Source organism: Equus quagga, chromosome 7, assembly GCF_021613505.1.
Source record: "Equus quagga isolate Etosha38 chromosome 7, UCLA_HA_Equagga_1.0, whole genome shotgun sequence".
Classification (NCBI taxonomy): Eukaryota; Metazoa; Chordata; class Mammalia; order Perissodactyla; family Equidae; genus Equus; species Equus quagga.
The window spans coordinates 9587539-9607700 of NC_060273.1; the positions used below are offsets into that span (position 1 = coordinate 9587539).

A 20162-nucleotide genomic window follows, 5' to 3' on the forward strand; every position below is an offset into this window, starting at 1 on the left:
TCAAGAGCCCAGCGCACTCTGGCCCCATCGTGGCATGCTTTACGTTCAAAGACACAATAGGAGACGACCACTCCCACCCACTCCGCCGAAAACCCCACAGAGGAAGGCATTTACTGTAGTCTTTCACAAAAAGTCCAAGTAGGAGTATACTCGGGACAGCAAAATTCCTTAAAGAGTCTCTCTTCCTTCTCTCTCTCAGTCTTTTTATCGCTCACAAAGCAGCCATGCAAAGGATATTTTTAGTTGAAGAAAACATTTTGTATAGAGCAAGCCTCCTGAAGAGTGAGGAATTCTTATTTTTCTCCTATAAATTGAACTGGTTTTGACTTTTGTATCTTTTTCATAACAGGCAGTTTTGAAAATATAACTCCAGCTACATCCCACACGTGACTCCCTTGATGTCATATTTAATTTCATGTGAACTAATAAGGAAAATTTCCCAAATAACTTCCAGCGTTTGCAAGGTAAGTGCTTCCTTCCATTTTCTGCAATCAGAGAAATCCGTAAGTCTGGTCACGCCTTTGCTGAGCAGACACACACTGCGAAGGCCTCAGAGCCGTGCAGGCGACGCTGACACCAGCTGCACAGACTCTCTGCCGGCTGTGGGAAGCACTCTGACACGCACACCGAGATGGCGCATGACCTCTCAGAGCTCTGCAGAGACGCCGGGGTCAGCAGGCCAACAAGGCGTGCAGTGCAGGCTGTGCTCTCCAGTGGGGGAGTGTGGACGTGTGTAAGAGCAGCTGCCGGTCCTGGCTGGGGCTCGCGGTGCGGCCACTACATGGCCCTCTCTTGCTGACCCTCATGTCCCCCACAACAGCTGCTCCGAAGCTCCTTGCTGGCAAGCACCCACTCTACAACCTCACTCCGTGACGACCTCTCTCTTCACAGCAGTGAAGCTGCCTCGACTGTCTGTCCAGGTGGGAATGGAAAAATAAAGCTGAAGGCCTAAACTCCTTCCCGGTCCGGGAGCCGATGAGTCTAGAACTCACCCTGCTAAGCGAGGCCCTGGCGACTTCCTTGTCTCTGGTCCTGTGTCACGACTTCCCTGGTCACTTCCTATCCCCACCGCCACCATCAAGCTTGGATCTTACCACTTCTCACTTTTCTAGAACACGCTGCCAGAAAAACTCTAACAACAGTAACGTTGCATTGCCATCTGCTGACATCCCTTCACTGTCATCGAGACTTGAGGGCTCTAATCAATCCTGAAGTCTTCAAAGAAGCCCCAGGGCCTCTCCTCCACAGGTCTTTCCTGGGTCTTCTCCAATCCACCCTCTATGGGGACCACACAACCCGTACTACCACCTGATACCCAGAGCCGCAGCAACTTCCATCCCTTTGCCTCTGCTCCGGCGGTCCCCCCCTGGAGCCCCCCTCAGCACACACCCCCGCGGGTCAGTCTCAAAGACCCGCCCCTCCCGCCGCCTCTCCTAACCTCTCCTCGGCCCAGCCCAGCTTCCCGGGACAGAGCCCTCCCTCCTCCCGGTCCTCCTGACCTGGCCTGGGGCTGCCCTTCCTCCACCCTGACTATGAGCAGGTTCTTGCTCCCCTATTGGACAAGGCTCCGAGACCAGGAGACCAAGGCTGTGTCTTCTCCATCCTTCTCCCCGACGCCTCCCTGGCACGGTGCTTAATAAACATTTGCTAAAGCGAGCTGTGGTGAAGAGGGAAACGTGGCGCACAGGACAGCGGGTGGGGCGTCGTGCTGAGACGCTGCCTCGTCTTCAGCAACCTCCACCACACGCTGAGGTTAAGGGGGCCCAGTCACCTCCCAGGGACACTACGAGCCAGCCCCAAGGACAGCAGCCACAGGCAAACTGTGAAGAAAAGGCCGGGCCATGGGCGGAGAGTGAGCTCAGCCGGAAACGAAGGGCTGGGAAGCAAGTGTCCGCCCACCAGATGCCTACATCTGACCATGACCCCTGAATAGGGGACCGGGGCTCCAGTCACAACCCACCGCCCCCGGGACCCCGTCGCACCCTAAGCACACAAGGCAGAATTCTCAGGAAGGAAACTTTAAAAGTTAAAGTAAAAATCTACGACCAGAGCAAAGACCTTGGTTGAAAACCCCACTTTGCCTACGAAGAGCTTTAAGGCTCTTAACATCAGAGGCAGAAAAGGCCTAGTAATTTGAAAGAGTGTCTTAGTTCATAAAATCTCTGTGTAGTGAAGATTTGCTAAAGAAATTAAGTCTTATTACTTCAAGCGCTCCCTAATCAGCAGAGAAGAAACAAAGCGATTTCATTTCTCTCTTCTTCATTCTGTGCCCCTGGCGGGGATAATAACTTTAACAGAGAGGCTCCAGGGCAGCAAAGTGAGGGGTCTGGCTGGGCAAGAGCCGTGCCTCCCGGTTCCCTGAAGGCAGACCACCAGGCGCGCGGATGGCTGGGGAGGCGGGGCTGCTGAGCCTGGCCAGGGGAACACTGTCTGAGAGTGGTCTTGGCCAATGAAGGGGTCCCTGAGGGAAAGAAGAGATAAAACCCCCAGTAAATCCAATTTCGCAATCCCAGGAGCTCTCTGCTGACTGTTATTGCTCTCTCTAAGTGCCTCCGAGTGGTCCGTGTGTAAAATAAACTCACACCCGGAGAGAGGGAGCGCACCAGATGGAGCAGAAAGGCAGGAGGAAGGGGCAGACTCCTGGCGGCAGCTGTCTCTGAAAACCACGCTGGCCATCGGTGCAACAGGAAAGGTTCAGAAAAACAAGGGGTCCCAATGTCACCCCTGCTGCTCCTGGCTGCTGGGCTGAGGACGGCCAGGGCCAGCACTCCAGCCAAACCCCCACGACAACGGCATCTCCTAGGCCATATAAACCCCGCCTGTGTTGCTGACCGTTCCCTCTGTCCCTCTCCCCAGCATCAGTCACTGCAGGAGGAGCGACATCTGGGCATTTGGGTCCCTGTCTCCTCCACCTCACCCGGACCCGAGCAGCTGTCAGGACACGCGGCCAGGGAGGCTGCAGCGGATGCTATTCTAGGCATGGGCCCTCCTGCCCATCTCTAGGAGGAAGCAGTAATGCCACCGAAACGCACCTGCCATTCCTGGCGGCCACTCAGCTACTAGTGTCATCACTCTGAACGTGTGAGGAGAGCAGCCCAAGTGAACGCAGTCTCCCTACTCCCCATGAGACACCTTTACGACTATGCCTCTTACCTCATCGATTAAAGGGTGACTTTCAGCTAAGGGATTAAAAGGGATAAATAAAAAAAGTGCTGGTCCTTTCTTCAGCTCATTATTCAGCAGGAGACTCTTGCCGCCATGGGGCCGCAGCCATCGAAGGAGCGTCTCTCGGTTTTCCAAGGCCCACTTGTAGATGTTCTCAGCTGTGTAGTTGATGACCTCCCTGGGAAAGACCTGCGAAGGACAAACGCACAGAGGACAAAAGGATCGAAGTGCATCAGCGCTGTCCTCGAGAGGCCCCCATCAGCCCTGCCACTCCACAGCTGAAGAAAGGGAGGCTCAGAGCCGCGGCACGACCTGCCCTTGCTGGTGCTGCTAAGGCCTGGCTCTCCTTCTCCAGACACAGCATTTCCTCACCAGTGGTTGGAAAAAGCAAAAGAGGCTGCGAGAGGTGACTTTCACATCACGTGATTCATCTTTTCCCCTTCAGACAGACTCATCTATCAACATATAATTCTCCCTGCCTGCTCTGGCAACAATGACCTCCACCGCCCTGTCCAAGGGGAGCTATTAAACGGCAGTGGGTCTTCATAAAAGGATCAATGAATATCTAAGGGAACAGAAATTACGGAGTCAAGGATCATTTCCATTTTTACCTTGGTCCTTCAAAAGCTGGCTCCAAAGGGTGGGAGTTTGTGTCTGTTTTGCTCACCTGTATCCCCAGTGACAAGAAGAACCCCTGGCACAGAGCAGGAACTCAGTAAATATTTGAATGAATCCATGAATGACCCAGAACCTGTACAAGGCCACGGACCACACTGTACGTGTGCGGAATGAAGGGAAGAAACACTGATTGCTTTGCTTTGTTTTTCCAAAGTATGTCAACATAAAATTACTTTTGAAATTCCAATGATGGAAATCACTAAGTTTCAAACAAAACTCCCAAAAAAGTGCTTTGGAGGGTTCCACAAAATGAGATATTTTATACCCCCCCAAAATAGAGATTTAAATTGTCTCATAACAAAGATGTCCACTGCTTTTATTTTTTAAAATACTGGTATCCCAATAATATCCACTTGACAAAAGAAATTCTGCTGCTAAAGCAACCAGCCAACCTTGGAGACCGTGGGCGGACGCACTGAACCCAACACGTTTTCCAGTGTCAGTCCCATCATCCCACCTTCTTTTCTCCACCTATTTTAAATTTCTTTCTCAGTACTCTTTACTATAAACAAATATGACATATGTGGGCTGTACAGCATGCCGTGAAAGAAGGATGAAGGAAAATGACAGACAGCAAAAGCAGATGAGGTCAAGAGCAGCTTAGACAGAGGCACAGGGAAGTGGGAGGGCGGCAGAGAAACCACCACAGCAGTGGTTCTCAGAGTGGGATGGAGGGAATTTGACATCATAACAAACATTTCTATTTGGAAAACACAAAAATATACTTGATTTTTGGAATACAAACTGCAAGAAGTAAAGCATAACATCTGGGACACTGGAGATGTGCAGAAGCCAGGGCGACCGGCCACTGAGGGAGCCCCCTGGAGAGGGCCTGCGGGTACCTCCGCAGGCACGAGACCCGCACGCTGAGCGAGGGGAGCACAGGCCTGAAGGGCTGCTACACTGAGCACGGGGAACTGTACAGGAACGACCTGTGAGCCGCTGACACTGTCGATGAAGTCAGAGACAGAAAACACTTATGAAAAATAAACTCTCAGTGATAGGACTGAGGAAGCAGCAGTAAACAGAGCAGAAGCACAGGACTAAGCAGAATACAGGTCAGAAGCTCAGAAATAGCCGAGCTGGGGCTGGTCCACCAAAAAGCAAATGAAATCAGGTAACAAAGACGACAATGGAAAGAAAAATCAGGGCTCTCTGGGGTGAGAAGCTATCGACTTCTCACTGTGACTTGACACGAACTTCAAAGTCCATGACATCAGCTAAGGAGAAAGCCATGTCACGTTACTATTCTTGATAAATGGAACAAATGAACAAAGAACGTTGCCTAGTGGAAGCTTACCCTGAGAACAGGGGTCTAGAGTAACAATTCTCCAACAGAATAATTCTGCAACTTCATCCAAGAAGGAAAACTAACCAGGCTGCATCCGAATCGGAGACTATAAACAAAGAATTTCTAGATGTTAAACTCAAGAGCCCACGTTAGAATGCACGGGCTCTGAACCAGGGACAACTGGGGGCTCTCGATGGGTTGTAGGAACTCTCAATTTACATATAAAATCATGCGCACTTTCCTAGGGAGGGTGTCCATAGATTTATCTAATTCTCAAAGAAGCCTCTGACCTAAACAAGGTTAAGAACCACTGAGCTAATATAAACGTGATTTCAAAATACTTACAAGTGATGTGTTGAAATGTCTATGTAAATACACACTTCCAGAGTGTACTAAGGATACCAGTTTCGCAAGATGTTTATTTGTGATAACCCCAAATCGTACTGTTCCTAGGTAATCTGAAACAGAAAATTTTCCTTTATTAAAGAAAGAGCCTATGCCTTGAAACAACCACAACACCCATCGGTCAAGTCTTGATGCGCAAATTCCCCAGAGCAAAGCCCTTTTGGTCACCTGGCCTAGACAGGAGAGGAGAAGGAGCTGAAGGCACCTCCTGAAACGCACCTCAGTCTACTCCCGAGCGCCGTCTGACAATCACCTGCTGGCTTGTCTGTCTGGGACAATCTGGCCTCATCTCTTGCTCCTCCATCCCCCTCGCTCACTAGCCCCACCTCAGAGCCCAGGCACATGCTGTTCTCTCTCTGTCTGGACACTTCCTGGCCAGCTCCCCCTCATCATTCAGATCTCAGCTCCGACCCCTCCTTTTCCGAGAAGCCTTCCGTGACCGCACCACCTCTGGGCAAATACTCAGAGGATGAAGTCTCTAAGGGGAAACTGGGGCTCCTTCCCCACTCAGGCACTCCCTCTACCATCACCCTATGTTTTTACAGCATTTACTAGCATCTACCTAATCTGATGACTTATTCAGATTTTCTTTGGTCCAACTTCCTCTTGAATTCTGTGAAATTAGAAACCTTGTTTATTGCTGTTACCCCAGTACCTACAGCAGTGCCTAGGCATATGGTCAGAGATCAATAAATATGGGTTAAATGAATGAATCTAGCATATAAAAAGAACTCATACAAGTTAGTAAGAAAAAGTACTTAAAATGGGCAAATCACAGAAAAGGAAATGTAAAAGGCTAATAATTACATGAAAATATACTCAACCTCACTATTTCAAGAGGAAAGCAAATTTAAAAAACCCCATTACTTTTCACTCTTAAATTGCCCAAAATTTGAGACACAGGAAATATCAAGTATTGATAATCGGTAGAGAAACGAGCACTCTGACAAAACGCTGGTGGAAAAGGTAACGGGCAGCCCCTTGGGAGAGCAGTTTACTGTACAGATTACAATGCAACACGGACGCAGCTGCAGCCCTGCAATTCCACTTGTTAGTGTCCAAGTATGTGTGCTCAGAGTCACACTCAAGGACAGGCACCGAGGAATACTCTGCAGATGTTAAGAACAACGGGGCAGGGCCATCTCTATGACATGAATAGATTTTTAAGACACGTTGAGTGAAAAGGCAAGCTGAAGAAAGATAAAATATACTTTTTACGTTAAAAAAAAGCAACCACCTCACACTCATAAAACAATGTATTTTTTTCTATAGGCACATTTGTTTACATATGTCTAAAGAATCTGCAAGGAGAATAAAAGTAGTTCTGTGTTGGGGATGGAGATCAAAGGGGACTTTATCCTTATGTGTGAAGCCTTCTTTATTCCCAAAGGAGTATATATAATATAAGATTCATGTGACTAAAAACTGACTGAAATATCTAGTATTAAAAGAAGGTGGCTAAGATGGTGTAGGAAAAGGTCTCTACATTCTTTCCTCTCCCCTTTCTGCTTTATTATCAGACGTTAAACTTGAAATATTACCAAGTTACATCCAAGTAGCTGAAATATAAGAATATTAAAGTACTAAACACATGGTCTCCAGCTGAGTCACAGGAGCCCACCTTCCTGCCGTGGCCCCCTCTCTGCCTCGGAGGACCGCCTGCCGAGGGTGGGGTGGGAGTGACCGCTGGACGAGCTTTAACACAACCCTGATCACTCTAAAACGGCACAGAACCAAAGAAACACAGGAAGAACAGACCAGCAACACAGAGATTGGTTACTCACAGGGTGAGCAGAAAAGGGGGAGGGAGGGGAAGTGGGAACCAAAGAACAGGGATGAGGCGCCTGACCCTCCTCCTCTGAGCAGACCTGTCTAGGTCAGACTCTCGGAACTATGGCAACATCTCACACCCTGGAGTCAGTAAACCCACCAAGATGTGGGGGGACCCAAGGCGGAATACAAGCACTAACAAACACACCTAACTGTATCGCCAACGTATCAGACCAGAGCAAAGGGGGGCAGGGGTCGGGGGAAAGAGCCCAGTAACTGGAAACAGTATCTTGACTGGATACTATAAAACTAAAGACAATGAGAGCCTGGATTCTGGGAGTGGGAGGAAGAAGTAATATATTAAGAGGGAAAGACTAAAATGAACTCTGAGGAATCAGAAGGAATTAGCATCAACTTACAGCCTTTAATACATACACACAGAAACACACACTCTGATAAGGAGAGAGAACTACAGATGTGTGCATGTGTGGGTATAAACACATATGTGTCCTAGCTCTATCTGCTCAAAAGGCCTAGAAGTAATGACACTTGATACCAGAGAACAAACCTAGCACCCAGATCTTAGTTTCTAAACGCCATTCTCCAGTAAAAGGAACCAGGGCTCCTTGGAGAAGAGGCTGATTCTAGAGCTGGAGGAAGGAGAGTACAAGACGGGCCTTGAAACCTCTGTTGTGTCAGAAGGAAAGAATGCTCATAAAAGGATGGGGACTTGTTCAAAGGACATAGAAGCCAACCCAAGATGCTCCTCATGGCCAAAGATGGAGCAGTCTGAGCAGCAGAATGAACAGTGACCGTATTCTTCAAAAGTGTTAATTAAGGTCATGAAAGACAAGGGAAGACTGAGGAGTTGTCCTAGGTTGGAGGAGACTAAGGAGAAAAAAATAACTAAATCTGATGTGGGGTCCCAGATCGGATCCTGGAACAGAAAACAGACATTAGTGAAAACACTGGCAAAATTCAAATGAGGTCTACACCGAGTTAATAACACTGTACCGAGGTTAATTTCTTAGTTTTGACAAAAGTAGCATTATGAATGGTTATATAATATGTCAACACTAGGGGAAGCTAAGGGAAGGTAGGGAATTAGGGAGCTCTCTGCTCTATTTCTGCAACTTTTCTGCAAGTATAAAATTAGTTCAAAATTCAGCTTTAAAAAAAAAAAATGGCGTAACATATAAGTTCAGATCCCCAAGCCGCCAGAAGGAAAAGCAAGACCTGAGAGAGGATATGAACTGGTAGAACCAAAAGATACCTCGGTCCAGGAGAGGGCTGAACCTCGGTGGACAGCCACAGCTCAAAAGAGAAGAAGAGAAGGAAAGGCAGCCAGTGAGGAAATTCATTTGCTAGCCTGCCAGAGTCACCAACATGATTTATTGGAGCAGAGGAATAAGAAGTGACAGCCTGACCCAAAAGCTGAAAGGGGCCATTCAAAAACTTGTTTAACTGTGTTAATAATCACGGACAGGTTGCCTGCACAGAACAGATTCTAACATGCCCAAAACATACTACAATTTCAAAACTGTACTTTTCGCACACAGAGAAATTTACAAAAATCACCCATCTTTTTAAGCTCCTGCATACACTGGAAACCTTCCTGGAGAAGCAGCTTAAATTTGCAATCCCACGTGTACAAGGAGCACTTGATTTAGCAGATGACGTTTATAGTGTAAGAATGATGTAGGAAAATAACATTTCTCATCGCCATATCCAGAACATTCTGTGCTAAGCAGGGCTCCAGGGCTTTCTACAATAGAGTCTTTGTCATTTATAAAATGAATAATTTTGTCCTAAAAGTAATGAAGCTTCAATACTGTAATTAAGGACTTTGAATTTGTTGAAAAATTAAAAATAAATTCAGAATAATGTTCTCCCCTGCCCTACCAAAGAAAAGGTCCAACAATGGCATGATCCTATTCAATTAAAAACAAAAACAGGGGCCAGCTCCGTGGCCGAGTGATTAAGTTCGCGCGCTCCACTGCGGCGGCCCAGGGTTCGGATCCTGGGCGCGGACATGGCACTGCTCGTCAGGCCACGTTGAGGCGGCGTCCCACATCCCACAACTAGAAGGACCGGCAACTAAGATATACAACTGTGTACAGGGGGAGTTTGGGGAAATAAAGCAGAAAAAAAAAGATTGGCAACAGTTGTCAGCCCAGGTGCCAATCCTTTAAAAAAAAAAAAAAAGAGGAAGATTGGCAACAATTGTTAGCCCAGGTGCCAATCTTTAAAAAAAAAAAATTGTTTAAAAACAAAAACAAAAACAAAAGCCTCAATAAGTTCTGTTAGCCAGGTAACTGGCCAGCTTAGTCTCTATTAACCATCCAGTGAAAGGCGTCAGAAAGACCACCACGAGATGTAACGGGATCTTCAGAGATCAGTTTCTGCAGCTGGTCATACAGGCAACTGAGCAGGTCAAGGTGACCACAGCACGAAGACTAGCTTGCCTGCTGCCTCCTACAAAGAAAAGGTGCTGAAGCCTTGATCCTGTGTCCCTCAGCTACAAGGCCACCCACTGGGCACATGGCCACCACGTAGGCCCACTGCATCACGTCCCCCACGGGACTGCGGTGAGGGAACCAACGCTATAACGCTGATTCGCCGTTGTGTGCTTTGAGTAATAAACGGCCTTGCTGGGTCCAGGAACTCTCGTCTACTCTGGGCACTTCCGCAGGTTCACCCCCGCTGTCTTGTGTGAGGCTGAGGCTCTTCTCTGCCACTAACAGAGCCCCACCTCTGCTCCCCACACCCCAGGTACACTTCCAGCAGCCTTCTTGGGCCTCCCAGACACCACGGCCACCACTGCCCTCTTGGCCACCACCAAGGTCTCATCAAGAGGGACAGGATCTGAAATTCCATCCGGTTTCCACTCAGATTCATCCGGCTCACTTGTGATCTCCCTGGTTTGCATCGGAGGTTTTTTTTTGTTTTTTCCTTTTGCATAACGTTTTAATATCAGACTGCTTGGTTTTGCTTAAAACCATCTGCCTTAAATTCAATTTTTAATACTAAAACTTTGGTTTTGTATCAGGGTAAAGCACACACATTCTGAGGCAAGAACTGCCTCAGTGAGGCAAGATGTCAACATTCTCAAACATTCCAGAAAGAATAAGAATAGTTTCTTTTGTTAGGAAAGAGATTTTTAATTTGCTTCACAATTGATAATAAAAGGTCCTGCCAGAAGCAAAGCTATACAACTCATACGCACCAGCCCAGACCCCCAGGAGCACACTCTGCAATGGCAACTCAAGTGCCTGCAGGACACCCACTGTCTTAGGAAACAGTCTCTCTTCCCTGGGACACTGGGACAATGAGGTCTACGTCCAGGGTTGCACTGTCCTTTACGGTACACACCAGCCACACGTGGCTGAGGAGCGCGTGAAATATGAGAAACTGAGGGACTAAATTTTTAACTCTATTTGATTTTAATTAATTTAATTATAAAGTGATAATCAATTCAGTTATTAGAAAACTCTTAAGTGTGTTTAAAACAACTTGGGGACGTAAATCACTTTTTAAACTGTAAATTTTATGACCTCTAAATACTGATCAAGTATTTCCAATGAAAATTTAGCGTCTGAATTGAGATGTGCTATTAAGTGTAAAAGTATAAGACTTGGTTCAAAAAAAGAATGTAAAATATCTCAAAAGTTTTCAGACTGATTACGTGTTGAAATGATAACACTTTGGATACACTGGGTTAAATAAAATATATTAAATTAATTTCACCTATTTCTTCTTAAATTTTAATGCAGCCACCAGAAAATTTTAAAATACCTACATGGTTCATGTTGTATTTCTTTGGACTGTGCCACGGTGATAACGACAAAAAAGCAAGATTCATTTAACTCAGGCAGAAAATTAGGCTGAGACAGTAACTCCAGTAACCAGTAAGTCTTGATAATGGGCAATTATCTGAGGATACATAGGACAACATTTCTCGCATTTTTTTCGTGAAAACTCTTCCAACAGCAGAGAATGATTATTTTTAAGAAGGTGCCCCCTCTCTCCTTTAGAAAGGAACTGGGGGGGCTCGAGGCCTTGTGACTCTAGGCGTAAACTGCTGAGCTTCTGACACAGTTCTCTCTCCGAGTCCCGGCGCAAACAGCACTAGCTGTACTACAAGCGAGGCGGCCAAGGATGCGCTCAAAGAACGAACAGAAACGCCACAGCTGAACACCGTGGAAACCTGACAGCAGGACTGGCCGTCTGCTCACCGGGAGACCGCTGTGTGAGTTAATCTCGCAGGGATCATGGGACAAACGGAGCATCAGGTCAAGGAAAATACTCATAAAGATAACTGCTAACGAATAAACCATGACACACTTCAAAACTAAACAGAGCTGGCTTAAGTTACACGGCTTCCGATCAGCCCAGCTAAGCACTCAGTGACTCCTGGGGAAAATTTCTCTTTCTCCTCCGGGAAGCAGTGACATTCCAAAAGGCAAACCTGGACCTCGGTACCTCCCATCCCAGAAATATTCCTCACTCTATCTACACTCAGCCATTTTTATTAACTTCTACTTTCCCACCCTTCTTTCCAAGGTTTTGGACAAGGAAGAAAGGAAAACAATAGGATTATATAAAAAGGGATAACAACAACCCCTCCAGCGTTACTTAGCACCTACAGAGTGATTCATAAGCATTCACTGGGTGATGACTTCACACATTTCCAATGGTAAATACACTCACCAAAATGAAAAAACCTTCGAGAAATGTAAAATATTACAGAAATGTTTGTTTTCAACGTCTGAACTATGACTATTACTTGCATTTTTTTCCCTGGAAATGTGACATTGAGATTTGTACATTTACAAAATTCTCAATATAAAGCACAAAGCAATTATCTAGGAAAAAAGTTGGCATTTGGGCACCAAAGATACAACATGCACATTCTGGTGCTTGCCAAGATACTGCCAAAGTCTAAGTGAACATGCAACTGCTGAGCTGTGATTTTCTCTTTCTTGTGAGTTACAGAGGAGGGAAACAGAGAAGTAGTTCCAATACGTTACTTTAGGGGCACGTAAAGTATACAGCTAAACACGCACTGTCAGATAGACTAACGTGACAGTAAACTGCCCTCACACCATCCGCGCCCATTTAACCAAAGCATAAAATTACAATCACCAATTCAAATACTTCCCTTGCATTTCAACTCAATTCCTTTTTTAAAAACCCATTAGGGAAGGAAGGACTTCACAAAAGAAACCTACCCCCTTAGAAACCCCTCCTCCACTTCCTTTTAGGCTGCTCTGAGGGTTTAGTACAGGGGACACATGTTTTCATTTTTTTCCCCAGACAACCCTTTACAAATATAAAAACAATTCTTAGCTCCCAGGCATAAAACACAGGCCAAGGGCCAATGTATTTTCAAGCCCAAGTGTCCCTGAGAGACGACCAGGGCAAAGGTTCCTTATCCCTAGATGGGGAAGCTGAAGACCAGCAAGAAGGGGCGACTAGGTGGGCCAGAGTCACACGCGACACCTGCCGCTAGTGTGACTTACCAGGAGAGTTAGTCCCTGCTTACAGGAGCTTCCTGTTAGGAAGACACCACTAAAGGCCAAGAGAAAATGAGGAAATCATGCTGGCTGCTAAGGAGGAGCCACGCCAGCTGGTGCAACAGGAGTGAGTTCTGAGAGGGCAGCCAGCGGCGTGGAAATCTCCATTTGATGTCCACAACGTGCCAGGCATCATGCTGGCTAGGCAATGTTTATAAATGCCACACGACTTCAGCTAGGCCTTGAAGACTTAGGAAGGTGGATATTAAGTGGGCAAAGGCACTATATTGAAAGCAGTAACACGGGTAAGGCCCAGGAGGCAGGAATTGCCATATTGTGCCACCTGCCTCAGCCCAGGAAAGGAGAGCAGCAAATGGAGAAAAGCAGTCCCAGCTTCCTACCTCAGCTCCTCTTCTACTGGTGTGTGACTGCGTTAGTTTGCTATTTCTGCTGCAACAAATTACCACAAACTTAGCCGCTAAAACGAAATCAATTTATCTTATAGATGGAGAGGTCAGAAGTCCATTACGGCCTCATGGGGCTAAAGTCAAGGGGTCAGCAGGGCATGTTCCTTCTGGAGGCTCTAGACGAGAATCCATCTCCGTGCCTTTTCCAGCTTCTAGAGGCTGCGTGCGTCCCTTGGCTTGTGGCCCCTTCACCTCCAAAGCCAGCAGTGGCCAGACAAGTCCTTCTCACACTCATCACTGTGACACTATTCTTCACCTCTCAATTCCATTTTTAAGTGCCCTTCTGACGACACTGGGCCCGCTCAGACAACCCAGGATAATCTCTCTTTCTCACGGTCAGCTGAGTAGCAACCCAACTCCATATGCAACCTCAATTCCCCGGCTACATAACGTCTCCTATTCACAGGCTCTGGTGATGAGAATGTGGGCATCTCTGGGGAGCCATTATTCTGCCTACCACAACGACCTCGAGTCAGTTAACAACCTCCTCAGAGCCCCAGTTTCCTCACCTGAGACAGTAACAACTCCTCCTTCAAAGAGCGGCAGTGAAGACCAGATCACCCAGGTGAAGCGCCCGACCACGCGCTCAGTGCTCAGCCCAGTATCAGTTATCGTGCTCAACTTTACAGAGAAAGTGGTCAAGCAGAGACCAGAACTGGGTTTGTCTGCATTCAATTCTTTCACTATAAGCTGGGACTTTATTATAGAAGGTGATCTCTGAGTTTTTCAAGATTTTAATGTTTTTGGCTCTTTGTCTAGGAGGCTTATTCCAGCTTTAAAAAAAAAAAAAAAAAACCTTGAAGAAATCGGATGAACACACACACACACACAGACCCCAAAACAGGACAACTTTAAAAAGACAGAAAATATTACAAAACAACTAGAAAGTGAAGATGATAGAATTTTTCAAATATATGGGTTCAAGGAATCAAAATATCGACAAACGACCACTACGTCTGGTTCTGAACTTCCTTCACACCTTTGCTTTCCCCGACCCCGTCCATCCTCCACTCCCTAGTTCCCTACACACTCACCTGAAGGCTGACCCCTCATCCTCCTGGGAAACCCACCCCACCCCACCTCCTCTAAGCAACCTTCCCTGAGCTCATGCGAGCGTCCTGCCTCCACGCTCCAGCAAAGCCTGTAACAGACCTGTCAGTGCACTCGCGTCGTGGGCAAGCCTATCTACTGGCCACACAAGCTGGTGGCACTATTAATGGTGGGGAACAAGCTTATTCATCTTTATAGCTGTAGCACACACTGGACCTCAAACGCTTGCTGAATTAATAAGTCATGCTTCTGAATCTAACAAAGTGCGGAGACGCCCCTTTTGGCTTTAGTTCTTATCTAGCAGCATTTACAAGGCTCAAGAGATAAGGCATAACGGGAATAAAGGCGTCTCCTACGAAAAATGATGACACCCTTGCTAAAATAACAGCAACATAATTAAAAAGTCAGTGTATGTAGGGGCTGGCCCCGTGGCCGAGTGGTTAAGTTCACGCGCTCCGCTGCAGGCGGCCCAGTGTTTCATTGGTTTGAATCCTGGGTGCAGACATGGCACTGCTCATCAAACCAGGCTGAGGCAGCGTCCCACATGCCACAACTAGAAGGACCCACAGCGAAGAATATACAACTATGTACCGGGGGGGCTTTGGGGAGAAAAAGGAAAAAATAAAATCTTTAAAAAAAAAGTCAGTGTATGTATGGGGGGAAATGCATGGAATTTCTAGTATGCTTATTCCAATGTGTATCAATCAGTACCCGGGGGACTCAGAACACAGGCAGATCATTAGAAAAAGATTTTCCTTGGAGTGAGTAGAGTGACAATGAATTAGATTATTGGGGAAAACCAAGTGATCCTGGAACCTGTTTCATTCACGGAGAATTGTTTAAAGCTGACACCTGGTCCAAATTACCGAGAGTTAAGCCCAGAAAGCCGAGAAAAGAAAGCAATCTCAGAGTCAACCGTGCCCAAGAAGCCAGCCCCTTGTTTGTTCAACGCCTTTAAGAATGTCACCTACAAGGTAAGAAAACCCTACCTTTCAGACTTCTTGATGTTATATAAAATTTCACAATCTAACAGAAAAGCGCTCCAAAAAAAGCTTTATTCATGAGTAAAGATATGGAGGAGGGCGCTTTTTATGTGTTCTGACTCAATTCTACCAGTAAATCACAGCATCATCAGAGGCCATCTGGTGGAGCAGAGGGACCCTACACTGGAGTCAGAAGTTCTTCCTCTAAAATACTCCTCTTAAAGAAATTCATTACATAGTATTTCCCAAAGGGTGTTCCTTAGAAAACTAATGCCCCAACGTTCCCTCGTCAGTTAAGTTTAGGAATTTCTAAAGGTGGTAGAAGGGAGCGGAAACAATATCTTCGGTCAACAGTTTAGAGTATTCTCAAGGTGACATTTAAGTATCACGTGAATTTCAGTTCAATTCATTAGGATTCTAGCGTCAGGGGACCGTGAGAAGCCAACAGGGGCTCTATCCAGTCCTGCTGTGAGTGACCCCTGAGGACGGGTCCGTGGAACCCGAGAGGCCGGGCAGGAGGAGAAGTGGGAGGGGGTCCGGAAGGACAACACCCCACTGCTAAAACCATTCTCACTCGAGCAGTTTCAAGGAAAAGTGTCCCTTATTGATCACTTATTCAACCTTTTAGCTCCAACATTGGTCAAGCAGGGTGTTGGAGTCGTAGGAGCAAGAAGACAAAACCTTGGCCTCAAGGAACTCAACAAATATTCTCTGAAGAGACCAGCTCATGTTCCGGCGGCGGAGAGACGTGGTCAGTTCTGCAGTGAGGACAGCGCACAGCACAAACAGAAGCGGGTACACGGTGCTACAGGAAAGGGAAGAGGAAGAGCCGTGTCCGCCCGTCAGTGGACTCACAGACTATCTGGTGCGGCTGCTTTAAGAATACACACACAACACTATTTTAAGGGCCTGCAGCCAGGCAGCTTGCTTTCTAATTAAGCTACTACAGACTTTAAGGCCATTGCTTTATTCACACACAAAGCATTTCACACATGATGTGGCCTTATAAAACAAGGATTGACTCTTGTCTCCACCCTCTCCAACTTTACAGACAGACACACTCAGATACAGAAAAGTTAAATGTTTTGCTTAAGTTTATAGATCCCGTCAGGGGCAGACAAAGGATAAGGACCAGACACTGCTGGCCCCCAGGCCACGGTTCTCAGCCCTACACAGCGCTGCTTCCCTTTTGTAGGTCAAATAAAAAACAGGATCAAAATCTGCTGTAAATTTTCTCTTTTAAAAAAGTCATTGAATCACAGCAGAATATAACATTTTACCAGAACACATTTTTAGGCAAATAACGAAATAACCATGAGATGCAAAAAACCAAGCAAGCAACTTAAAAACATTGACCCTTCTGCCAAATTTTCTTTAGGCAAAAGAAGAAAGAAGCCTGTCTGTCAAGATTCAAACGTGAAAAGATTCAAAGAGAAATAGGCTTTGCAGCCTGGGAAGAGTGGAGAAGTGCAGGGGAGCTGGTTTCCCTCAGGATCTTGAAACAGTCGCAGACTGCCCGCCCAATTAATCACTCAGCACTTTGAAAAGATGAAACATTAACGAGAGATGTGTAAGACCTATTATAAAAAATTAAAAGGAAGGTTTGAATAAATGACTAATCACGCTGTGATCCTAGAAAGGGAAGCTAAATGCTATGAACACGTCAATTACCTCTCGGTCCGCTTATACATTTAATACAACACCCAAAATCCAGCCAAGTGCACGGATGGATGCAAAGAACCTCCCTTAAAACACAAGAACTAGAGGAAGTGGAGTTCAGACTTTACCAAGTAATAACTTACAAAGCAAGAAATAAAATTAGATTTACTCATACAAAAAGAGGTTTCTAGACCAAGAGAAAAAACACAGAAACAGACCCAATTACACATAAGAATCTATCTGATGGGGGCCGGCCTGGTGACGCAGCGGTTAAGTTCGCACCTTTCACTTTGGCGGCCCAGGGTTCACCGGTTCGGATCCCGGGTGCGGACATGGCACCGCTTGGCAGGCCATGCTGTGGCAGGCGTCTCACACAGAAAGTAGAGGAAGATGGGCATGGATGTTAGCTCAGGGCCAGTCTTCCTCAGCAAAAAGAGGAGGATTGGCAGCAGTTAGCTCAGAGCTAATCTTCCTCAAAAAAAAAACAAAAAACAATATATCTTATGATAAAGCAAGCATCCACAGGTGAGGGAGAAAGGAAGCATTGCTTTGTAGGAGCTGCTAACTGCTAAGCCCATAAGACAGGGAAAAATCAACTGTGCTTTGTACTTTAAGCCAAAGTAAACCCAGGCAGCATAAAAAGGGCCAAATAATGTTTAAATTTAAAAAGAAAGAAGTCAACTAATTAGTCATTGGATTTTTAGAAAAAAATAAAAGAAATCAAGAAAAAGAACCACTGATTTAACGACATGAACATATAGAACTGCAATATAAAAAATAATGATAAAAGTAAAACAGCTAGGAAAATAATGGACTGAGATATAACAAAGGGTTAGTGCCCACACCACCTAACGGGGGGCCTGCGTCAACCGACAAACCAACGCCAAGACTGAGACCAACAGGTAAAGGACATGGGTAACTGAGACGAAAGGAAACAGTCAAAACAACACAAAGAGAAAGCAGTTAATAAGTGCTCAGGTGGTAAGTGAATTCTCCTTAATCTCCTTTCTTATAATGTGTAAAAATATCAAACATTAGACAGTCTGAAGGGAGTGGCAAAGTACCAGAGAACCAGATCTTAAAACTAAACTCTCGCACTGCTGATGGTGGGAATGCACTCCCCTCTTAGCACACCCCAGCACCTAGCTTGATGCTTCATATATGGTACATTCTCAAAATCTCTGCAGACGGATGGCCAGCTAGCCTCAAGAAACAGATGTCAGAGAGCGTCATGGCTATTTCTAAGACAATCACAGAAAAAATCATTACGGCAATGGAAAGACACGTGCGTTTATAAACACTGTGGCTTGTTGAATCAGGATATCTGCTTTCTACCACAGCAGTCTAAACACGTCTTCAGTTAAGCTCTGTATAACCGAATGTTAAGTGTGTCAAATGTTTCTCAGGCCTCAGTTTGTGTACACAAGCTAAACATAACATTGACCTGGAATTTACATTCCAAACTGTACCATTAAAAAAAAAAGTGTGCACACGTTTCTCTTACAGAACATCTGCTATTAATAAGAAATAAAATACTGTTGACTTCAGGGGAGGAGAAAGAAAAGGGGAAAAAACTCAAATGCCCAAGGCAAGATTTATTTTAGGTAATCCTTCAGAGTGCACACATTATGGAAAATCATCATTCCAAATTTGTCTCTTTCTTCTAAAAATGATTCATGAAGCTTAAGTGGGAGCTTATCCACAAAAATAGGGTGAAACAGGATTAATGAGGATGAATCTCGGCCCTTGCAAAGTTCATCTGCAACAGGATTTTGACAAGATCTAGCTAGAATCACAAGGTAGGGAAGAAACGTGGTAAAGGTAGACTGGATGGGATTTATTCTGAGAAGTAATTTTACATAATCATTTGTCAAAATTAGCAATTTGACAAAAGAGGTTCGTTTTGTATCTTCAAGTAGTTTTCACCCATTTATCACCTTCCTTTGCTTAAAAATAAAAAAAGGAAAAACACAGAAAAAGGCTACTATCTTGTACTTGGACAGATTTTTCCAAAAAGAAGAAATATTTTGGAAACTTCTGAATGAAAAAGGAATTTAGGATAAATTATTAGCACACAATATAATCTAACAGATAACAAAACATACTCCCATGCTCTGGAAATATCTTCCTCACTCAAGAACTTGAATGCTACCATCATGTCAGCAAATGACTCTAGGTTACCAATTTATATATAATCTTCAGTTGGGGTCTTCTTCAAAGGGCGCTACTTAGTTTTCCAAGAAAAGTTGAATATCTGCTTCTTAAGCTTATTGCAGTTGGTAGTATTTTGTTTTCAAAATTCAAACTTTGACTCACTAAGTCGTCTTACGCATCTGAGGCTGCACAGCTCAAAGTCTTTCAAGTGGACGGAAGACATACTATGTGACAGCTTGATTTCCATTCCCAATGTCCCCTGGATGAAAAATGTGACTACGATAGATTCTCTATGCATAAAACAATATATACATAAAATGGCCAGTCATACAATTGTTTGATGTCTTAATACTATACTGTTACAGTATAAACATATATGCATACTGAAGCAGTCTAACACCCAGTAATAGAAGGAAGGGTACATATTTCTGGTTGATCTACTGGGGTAAAGATGATATGGCCGTCAATCTGATCACTCACTTGCAAATACCGACTGAGCCCCTGTTATGCGCCAGATGCTGGAGAAAGAACACTCAACTGAAGACACATGGGCCCTACCCTCAGAAATCTCAGTCTGGGGAAGAAGACAGATATTAAGCAAACCACCTCATAACTACATACATAAATACAAACTATGTTAAGTGCTATGCAAGAAACAACAGACTACCCAATTGAGACTGGGGGAGACGGTGGAAGTGATATTTGAACTGGACCCTGAAGGAGAGCAGGGGTTTGACAGGTGAAGAGTGGAGCCCTAGCGGCTGGGGAGGCAAAGGGCACATTTCGGGCAGAAGGCCCAGTACATGCAAAGGCCCTAGTGTGAGGAAGAAGGGGCGAGAGCAGATACCAGCTAAGCAGCCACTGGTTTAGTCCAGGGTGGGGAACGGGCTCAGACCAGAGCAGTAACAAAGGAGATGGAGACAAGTGAGCAGAGGAAAGTGTGACCGACAGAAAACTGACAAGAGGTCATGACTGAGATGAGGAAAGAACATGCAGCAAACGGAAAAATGGGCAGGATATATGT

General features: G+C 45.5%; 1 protein-coding gene across 2 annotated transcripts in view; it reads right to left on the bottom strand.

Annotated features, from left to right (window-relative positions):
• Positions 1–20162, bottom strand: part of TXNDC11 (thioredoxin domain containing 11) — a 54882-nt gene that overhangs the window by 13002 nt on the left and 21718 nt on the right. For both annotated transcript variants that reach the window (XM_046668576.1, XM_046668577.1), the window contains 2 exons: positions 5480–5592; positions 3154–3354 (listed from right to left, as the gene is read on the bottom strand). In XM_046668576.1, the coding sequence (XP_046524532.1) occupies positions 3154–3354; positions 5480–5592 (314 nt within the window). The remainder of the gene's footprint in view (positions 1–3153; positions 3355–5479; positions 5593–20162) is intronic.